This window comes from Theobroma umbraticum, unplaced genomic scaffold, assembly GCF_002168275.2.
Source record: "Theobroma umbraticum cultivar Fairchild unplaced genomic scaffold, ASM216827v3 scaffold_130.0, whole genome shotgun sequence".
NCBI classification, from domain to species: Eukaryota; Viridiplantae; Streptophyta; class Magnoliopsida; order Malvales; family Malvaceae; genus Theobroma; species Theobroma umbraticum.
In genome coordinates this window covers 6,414,765-6,423,171 of record NW_018397264.1, presented here as the reverse complement: position 1 = coordinate 6,423,171, position 8,407 = coordinate 6,414,765, and the positions used below count along the sequence as shown (strand labels likewise).

General features: G+C 34.0%; 2 protein-coding genes across 4 annotated transcripts; one reads left to right on the top strand and one right to left on the bottom strand.

The window, feature by feature from the left end:
• Nucleotides 1-847: 847 nt before the first annotated feature.
• On the bottom strand, nucleotides 848-5,518 carry LOC110421444 (putative E3 ubiquitin-protein ligase RF298). Of its 3 annotated transcripts, none has more exons than XM_021435047.1 (4): nucleotides 5,299-5,517; nucleotides 4,977-5,022; nucleotides 2,592-4,743; nucleotides 848-1,532 (listed from the first exon to the last, which is right to left on the bottom strand). In XM_021435047.1, the coding sequence occupies exons 3-4, from the start codon at nucleotides 4,734-4,736 to the stop codon at nucleotides 990-992; spliced, it is 2,688 nt and encodes an 895-aa protein (XP_021290722.1). In that variant the 5' UTR covers nucleotides 4,737-4,743; nucleotides 4,977-5,022; nucleotides 5,299-5,517; the 3' UTR covers nucleotides 848-989. The 3 variants fall into 3 exon arrangements, with proteins under 3 accessions (XP_021290722.1, XP_021290723.1, XP_021290724.1); XM_021435049.2 differs by having other exon boundaries at nucleotides 1,333-1,546; nucleotides 5,299-5,518; XM_021435048.1 differs by lacking the exon at nucleotides 4,977-5,022.
• Nucleotides 5,519-7,347: 1,829 nt separating this feature from the next.
• LOC110422148 (Cox19-like CHCH family protein) lies at nucleotides 7,348-8,020 on the top strand. The gene is made up of 3 exons (XM_021435942.1): nucleotides 7,348-7,546; nucleotides 7,652-7,697; nucleotides 7,788-8,020. The coding sequence occupies exons 1-3, from the start codon at nucleotides 7,406-7,408 to the stop codon at nucleotides 7,841-7,843; spliced, it is 243 nt and encodes an 80-aa protein (XP_021291617.1). The 5' UTR covers nucleotides 7,348-7,405; the 3' UTR covers nucleotides 7,844-8,020.
• The last annotated feature ends 387 nt before the right edge of the window (nucleotides 8,021-8,407 follow it).

The window sequence follows — 8,407 nt, the reverse complement described above, 5'->3', positions numbered from 1 at the left end:
ACTCAGACTCAAAAAATAATCAATCAGATTAACCTAACTCAGACTCAAAAAATAATCAATCAGATTAAGTGCTAAGTTGATCTGTCTTCTTGCTCAAAGAATTAAGTTCAAACCTCTCATTTCCCAAATCAAAATATAACTTAGAATGTCATAAATCCTTGGAGATTACTAGACCTTAGATTAACGCCTTCTCTAGACCTCTCCTGCATCCAAACTCCAATGGATGAAAGAGAGAAAGGCATAATGACCATGCTGCTTCTAACGTGAGAAATCGGAATAACAAAAGGTAGACATAAAGAAGAAGAGGAAGAAGAAAAGGAAAGCATGAAAGTCCCTGCTGTCAATGTCTAAATGAAAACAAATACAACAGAACTTTCTTTTCCTTATAAAGGGAGGGAAAGGAAAAATAAGACAAAGCAGCCCTTGTTAGTTGTTACATGGTGGAAACTGTGAAAACTAGAGTCAGTCTCTTGGCAAGACATGACACTTGATAAAGCAGCAATTGCGAAAAGTTAGGAAATGCAAAATAAAAGCACAACTCTATGTATGAACTTCTAATGTGAAATGCCTCTAGTTAAAGAGCTGGTTGTCTATCAAGAAACATAGGGTTTAGAAGGCATATAAGGAAGGAAACATATGAAGAAAGAAATAAAGCAATATGGAATTAACTTCAGATGCAGCTTTAAAGTTGCTTTATTGTCCATGAATTGGTAGTCAGAGCTACCCCTTAGAAAGTATTCCAGTAAATACTAAAGAAACTCACAGCGAATCACATATTTCAGACCTGCCTTCTGTCTAGCTTAGTATGTTGAACTAATTAACACTTATGACCACTTCAAAGAGGGGGGCAAACAAAATGAAGCATCATCTTGCACTGTAATTCAACTTAATTGTCTCAACTCTCAAAAGGTGCAACTCAAATGCATTATTCAATTCAAAGGAGTCCCACAAACATTATTCAAAACACTCAACTCACTTCAAGATTAAAATTAAGAGCGAGCATAACGTACAGGAATACGCCGCTGGATGGGACTCCTACAAGAAGGACAGTCCTTCATCCCTTGTTTCTCATGGAGCTCATTGCATGTAGTACAAACAACCTGATGAGCACATGGGATAAAAACCACAGACATCTCCTCTGACAGGCACATCACACACTCACGTTCACGTTTCACACCACCTGTTCCTGAGAAGTCTTGGATATCTGTCACAACTTCTGAGATAAAAGGGGTTTGAGACTCCTTTTGAGCCATGCCATATTTGCTGTCTATAAATCTGCCCACATAGCTTCCATCAATTCCCCTTCGAAGTGCAGCAATTTTGGAAGAGTCTGTCTTCAGTCTCAATTGAGAGATTTCCTTTTCAAGTTTCTGAATATCCTCTTTGTCCTTCTGCAAACTGGTTTCTGCTTTTGACTTAATCATGTCCTCCTTTGATTTTGCTGAAGCCTCAATTTGTTCTCTTTCCTTTCTTATTGAACTAGCCTGAGTAAGTACTTCTTCCTTTGCCTTCTCTTCCTGTTGCCATCTAGCCTGTGATAGTTTTCCTTTCCAATGAGAACAGAGCAATACCATAAGCCATAATTACAAGAAACACCAACTCAGACAAGCAAGGGATCCCTTTGTTTTTTAACAAACTAGCAGTGTACCTTCAAAGTCCTGACATAATTGTGGCTTGAAACCATACATATGATATGTTATATCCAGTCAGTTTGAAAACAAATAAAAACACTCTTGGAAGCAGCTTGATAAATTGTGGAAATATGTGTAAGGTGAAGTGAATATACTATAGGACAACTCAACAACCAAATGCGAGGGCATAATATGAAATCAGAGCTAGGATGTAGTGACTACTACTTTCTGCCCAATTTTCTTCAGAAAATTTGGAAACAAAATAAATGTAGTAATAAATAGTCTGAAATGTGTATAACTTAAAACATAAAGTATAGAGTTGGCCCACGAATGTGAAGAAATATTGGCAACCTATACTCCTCTGGCACGTAACAGAATGGACAATCGGAAAATACCCAGACTCCTTTTCTTTGCGTTTGCATTACCTTTTACTAGCAAAAACAGATCTTTTGTGCACATTACAAGCACAAGAACCCTTTACATGCGTTTACCATATTCATTTGCCATCTCAAAGGAGTATCCCAATTGTGTCTGCTGCACTTATTTGATGTGAATGTCAAACCAACTACATGGAATACATGACACCTAGAGAATGCCATGCAAAAATTTTAGATTCAACACTTCGAGTTTGGGGACTTCAGAATTGGTGTCAATTCATTATAACACTTTTCACAATCCCATCAATGAACTACCTATCTGGAGCAGTTTGGCAACATCTTTTGATTATTCAAAATATGCAACAGGTCAAAACATTACAATGTGAGGTTGATTCTCAGAAATCTGAACTGTCTATATCAAGTAGCGGATGCTTTCCTCACCATGTCTCATGTTTACAAAGCTGCTGGTAGAAAGTTATTATAAATTTATAGTATATCAAGGATTACCTCTTGTTTCTATGAGAAGAAAATTGGGGGAGAGAAAGAAGAGATAAAGCAATGCTTGGAAATTAAACTTGCATACCTCAAGCTGTTCTTGGAGAACTTCAGCCTGCTGTAGTTCCTGTAACAGCTGGGCAACCTTACGCTTTTCAGTCATGAGCTCTTCCTGGAAAAAGGTTTTCTGCTTCTCCCAAGACTGAACTTTCATTAGTGTTTTTTTCTCTCTCTTCGATACCTCCTGACAGCTAGCTGCAGACTCTGCTGCACGTAATTTTGCAGCCTCCATCTCCTGCCGTAGTGCTGCATTTTCCACCTCAAGCCTGCGCACAGTAGCATTAGCACGATCCACCTGCCCACCAGCCTTACTCAAAGCAGTCTCCATCTCAACAAGCTTCTTCAAAGTGTTATCCTCCAAAGTTGATTTCTCTTTCTTGAGCCGTTCAACTTCTTCTTTCTCTTGCCTCAAAGTCTTAAGTTCAGCTTTGTCCTTACTTAGTCGACGAGCAGCTTGCATAACCTTTTGATTGGCCCATTCTGTCCATTCCTGGAGCTGATTTTGCAGTTCCCGCACCCTAGGGACCAGCTTCAGAATCATCTCATCCTTCTTATCCTGAGGGACCCACTGCCCCAGGGATTTATCATATGGCATCACAGCATAGCTCAAATTAGCAGTCTCAGAATGAGAAACAGGAGGCACTACAATTGAGTTGCTTTTGGTGGGCAGTGAGAGCGAAAGCTCAGTATCAGCAGTTGATAACGCAGGTGGGTTATTGATAGGTAGTAATGCAGGTGGCATGTTTACTGCAGGTGAAGTGGTTGCTAAATTGGTCTTAGGCACTGCAGAAATATTATTACCATTATCTAAGCAAAATGTTGCAGAAGAAGAGGGTCCCGAATTGACAGAAAGATTGTGACTCCCATTATCTTGAGGGACATCAGCTCCCATTGCCTTAATTTTCAAGGATGCATTTTTTATATTGACAGCTGCAGAGTCAGAGACAGATTTTAGTTTCTTGTCCAATATTAAACCTCCCAAACCACTTAGTTTAGCTCTTGATGACCCTTTAGATCCATATGTCCTGTAGTTTTTCTCCAGATGAAGTGACTTCTGCCGAAGAATGTATTCCCTCTTGGTAGAGTGAATCTTTCTACTCCCCACAAACTTTTCTTCCAGTGTTGAAGACTGAGATGTTCCTGCTGCACAGAAAGTTTTATCTGCACTATCAGAAATGGAGTTTGTTCCCTCTTTCTCTGAGACTACACCACTTAGAAGAAGGGAATTCTTAGATTTTGTTGTGTTATTGACTCCCGTAGATGGTACCTTTGGAAGAGAACTAGGAGAACAAGGAATGCAAGGAACAGGTTTACAAGGATTAGGAAAATTCATATCAGAACTTTTGGCTTCTGTCTTCAACTGGTTAGAAGTAGAAGAACTCCCATTGGAAGCTTCATCACCAACAAAACCACTCAATGGGTCACCATCCATAGCACAAGCATGCGACACATTCATGTCACAAATCAACAAGCACCACATTGCATCCCCAGTGCTGAAGAAAGGCCGAACCTCTCGAAGAACACAAACCAGTTCTGCTAATATATACTTCTCCAGCTGCTGTAGATCCTCAAAACAATGGTCCCTAGAAGAGTTGATATCTTGGCCACTTCTAAGAAACGCTAAGGTATTATCCGCTATATTTGAAATGGTATCTTTACAACCATAACAAAGGCCAGACCTCAAGACTGCCTTAGTAGCAATTTCTTCTGTGTAACCACAAGCAACAATTTTCTTTATTGCACTCTTGAATATTGCATCCAAATTGCTTAAAACAAGTTCTTCTAGCTGAGATTCTGTGAGATCACTCCAATCAGCATCTTGATATTCATCTGCTTCTATTTCCCCTCTAGGCTGGCTTGGCCCAACCTCAGAAGAACCTACTGTGCTGGACAATCCCAGGTCAAGTTTTAATCCATCTGAATGATCTTGGTTAACACCGCACAAGTCACATGCACTAGCTTGACCATGGACTGGGGTGATTTCAAACTTCTCAGCACAAAATTCATAACTTGGATACTCATTTTGAGGTGAAGGTATAATCTTATTTGGATCACCTAAAGGCGGATCAGCCCGGAACTTTCTCTTATTCCTGCTACCTTTTTCTTGAATTGATATCAACGGAGACACTTGACTACTACTACTACTAGTACCGTTAAGAACCATTGATGCCATTTTCAGGCTGCATCCAGAAAAACCAACAATCCAATTACATATATCAAACTATCCATCAATCCTCAATGCAAAAACTAAACTATCCAATGACCCATCTCACCAAACCCAACCAAAAATATAAGATGGACTCCAAAATTCAACTTAATCAGCTCATTAGATCATTCACTATCAAACTAGAAATAGTAATAATATCAAATTACACATTCAAACCAAAAAAATAAAAAAGGACAACAACCGTACCTTTATATCTCAAGTATCAAAATTAAAAACACCAAAAATAAAAATTCTGCAACAAAAGAAAATATCAATCAATTAAAAAAAAAGGAAGACTACCGGATTCTAGAATTAAGTAATCAATGCATTAGCAAAATACCCACTCAGTAAAACCGCAAAATTTTTATTCTATCTATCAAATTTTAATATATAATCTAAAATTAAAAAATAAGGCAATAGATCAAGAAAAAAAATCCAAAAAACAAAAAATTCGATTGAGTCACTACTGAGGTAACAAAAGATCCTTTTATTTGATTTATGATCTGATTTCGATGATCGAAATACATACCCCGATTATAAAACTTATTTGTTGGAGCAAAAATCAAAGGTCAGACGAATCTCAGACCATCGGTGAAAGGTAAGAGAATACATATATATATATATATATATATATATATATAAGAGGCAGCTCTTCTCTTCTTTTTTTTTTTATAAGTTTTTTGGGTTTATTTTCTTTTAAATTATTTTACCTGCATTGAAGATCTCTCTGTCACTCTCTAGAAAAATGTTTTTGGGTTTGGACAAATATTGTTATTTTTATTTTTTTGTCTGTGGAACCAGGGTTGGCTATTTCGCTGTCCCAAACCAACCATGGTTAAGGAAAATTAGACCTGATTTAGATTCTTATTCATTTTTTCAAAAAAAATAAAAATGGAATTAAACAATATCATTCAATTATTTTTGCAAAGAATTTTGAAAAGTACAAAAGAAATTAAGTATTATTTAACCATTATTTTAATATCATATTAAATTAAATTTAAAGTAAAAATATCACTACTTTTTAAATTTTAATCTAAATTTTTGACGAATCTATTAATTTTTGAAATAAATATTTCGTTTTAAGAGTATAAACACTAATAATAAAAATTATAAAAAATAAAAATATTTTTTAAATTAATAAAAAAATAAATAAAATCGATCAATGCTTATCAGCTCATTAAGAAAAGGGAGCACGACTGGTGTTACTAACGATCTAAGGAATTTTTTTTAATTAATAAAAAAATTAATTAAATATAAAATTATCATTTTACTCTTACCATGTCATCAAGTTAACAAAAACATTAACAGTTCATTAATAGTTAAACTTATGTATCCAGCCTATGTGTCCAATAAAAAATATTTTTTTAAAATAAAATATTTATTTTGAAAATTAATAAACTTTTACGTAATTTTGATAAAAAATTAGTAAGTAATGATATTTTATCCTTAAATTTAATATTTATGATCAAACTTTTTTTTGTTATTAAAAGTTTCACCTAATTTAGGGAAGGAATTCAATAAAGGTAGACTAAACATAAATTTTATAAACTTATATCTAAAACAAAGTCGTTGAATTATTTTACTTATTGAACATAAAAAAAATATTTTTTTAATTTGTGTATCACACAAATTCTTAATTTTAATAAAAATTTAAATAATAATATTTTAAAACGATTATAAACTATTTTAAAAAATTAAATATATTCTTCTACTTATGTTACATTATTAATTATCATTAATTAAAACGTTATTTGTCATTTTTATGTCAATGTGATGTTAATGTTATATTGAGATGGTAAGAGAAAATACTATATCAATATATCATGTCACTATTCATTATAATATATTAATATGTCACGATAATATTATGTGGTATAAAATTAACATGTGATGTTTTAATTGATGATAGTTAATTATAAGATCTTATTTGATCAAAAATAAAAAATACAGATTTAATTGATTGTAATAGAAAGTTAAAAACTTATTTGAATTTTTTTAATATTTGAAAAATCTTTTTACATTTTATGATAGTTGATTTTTTTGTTCATGTGATATATAATAAGTCTTAATAATCTTAATTAACACGTGATCACATCAACTATCATGTGAACAGAAAATAACAATTAACATTAAAGTTGAAACAATTGTAAACATAAACATTATGACTTTTCGACATCCGAACATTAGTTGCATAATTCTCTATATAGAGAATGGGGTTTGAATATTTTTTTTTAATTAAAAAAATAATCATGACTTTTCTAAATTTTCTATGTTTTGTACCGTAGTTAAGTTGAAAAATACAAAAGCTTTGAAAATTTGGAACTTGAAATTTCTTATAAAGAAAATTGAGTTATAATTGATTGACGTGATAATTTCAACAAGCCATTTCCACATTGTCTTAATTTTAAATTGAGCATTATTTTTGTATTAAAAATTATTAATAATTTCAAAACTTTTGAATTAATGTTTTATATATAATATGAACTTGATCTTTTATTAGAATTTAATAATTGGTTTTTTTCTTTTTTTCAATTAAAAACGGTTTAAGCCTAATTATTTAGACCGAAGAGGAAAAAGGGCTAAACCACACGCTACAATTACCTCTCTTCCCTCTCCCACCCGCCACAAAAAAAAAAATGGACGAAGAAGCGCCACCGCCAAAATCTCCGCCCCTGTCTCCACCACAGCAGGCGGCGTTCCACCAAGACGACGCCACCGACGACGATGAGAATGTGAAGCAGCTCGAGGAATGCTCTGCTCTCTACTTATCCTTGCAAGTAAATAAAATATCCTCTCTTTTTTTTTTTTGGTTCTTTAAGCCACTCTAAAACCCTAGTTTAAGCCCTTTTTTTAAAAAAAATTTTCACTGCATATTTTTGCAGGATTGTCTTGTTAACAGAAACAGGAATTGGAAGTCTTGTCAAATGGGTATGCTTTAAATTCCTTCATTTTCTTGTTGCTGGCAATAAACCCAGTTGGAAAACTTGGCTCCTTGACCAAGTTTCTGTTTTTTGACAGAGGTTCAAGCTTTGAAGGCGTGCAATGAGAGGAGGAAGAATAGCAAAGGGAAGTGAAATTTTTTGCTGTAAGAGTGAGGAAAATTACTTCACAAGTTCACAAATTCAGAGCAAAGTTTTGTTTTTTGATGTTGATTGGGCTGAGATATGTAATGCAACATCTATTAATGGACTCCATGTTTCTTTGATCTTGACAAGTACTTTGCAGAAGATATCTTATGAGAATTTTTCCTATTGTTCTACCAAATCTTAACTTGTCAATCTGCATTTGCATTTTGGCCTTCATAGAAAATGTATTACTTCAGCAACTGGGCGAATAGAATCCTTCATAAACAACAAAATAACTCCTCAGGGGAATTTCTCTGTTGGTACTGGGAGCCTGTACTCTTTGATAACATGATTTTTACTGTAAATATGTTCTCAGTTCCTCCTTGACTCTTGGTTTAGCTTAACCAACAACATGAAATGAAATAATTAACTTATAGATTCTAGAATGAAATGAATCAGAATAGAAACAGAGGACCTCTCTGCCTGGTGACATTACTGCCTGCCATCCATACTGCCCCTCTAAAAATAATCTTTATTTAATCAGAATTAAATATAATCTTGCTCTAAAGTATA

Excerpts from the sequence above, each read along its gene's own strand:
- LOC110422148 (XM_021435942.1), top strand. The coding sequence starts at position 7,406 with ATGGACGAAGAAGCGCCACCGCCAAAATCTCCGCCCCTGTCTCCACCA. Across the intron at positions 7,547-7,651 it reads CTCTCTACTTATCCTTGCAA|GATTGTCTTGTTAACAGAAA; the intron begins GTAAATAAAATA and ends ATATTTTTGCAG. Across the intron at positions 7,698-7,787 it reads TTGGAAGTCTTGTCAAATGG|AGGTTCAAGCTTTGAAGGCG; the intron begins GTATGCTTTAAA and ends GTTTTTTGACAG.
- LOC110421444 (XM_021435047.1), bottom strand. The coding sequence starts at position 4,736 with ATGGCATCAATGGTTCTTAACGGTACTAGTAGTAGTAGTAGTCAAGTG. Across the intron at positions 1,533-2,591 it reads TTCTCCAAGAACAGCTTGAG|GCTAGATGGCAACAGGAAGA; the intron begins GTATGCAAGTTT and ends AAACTATCACAG.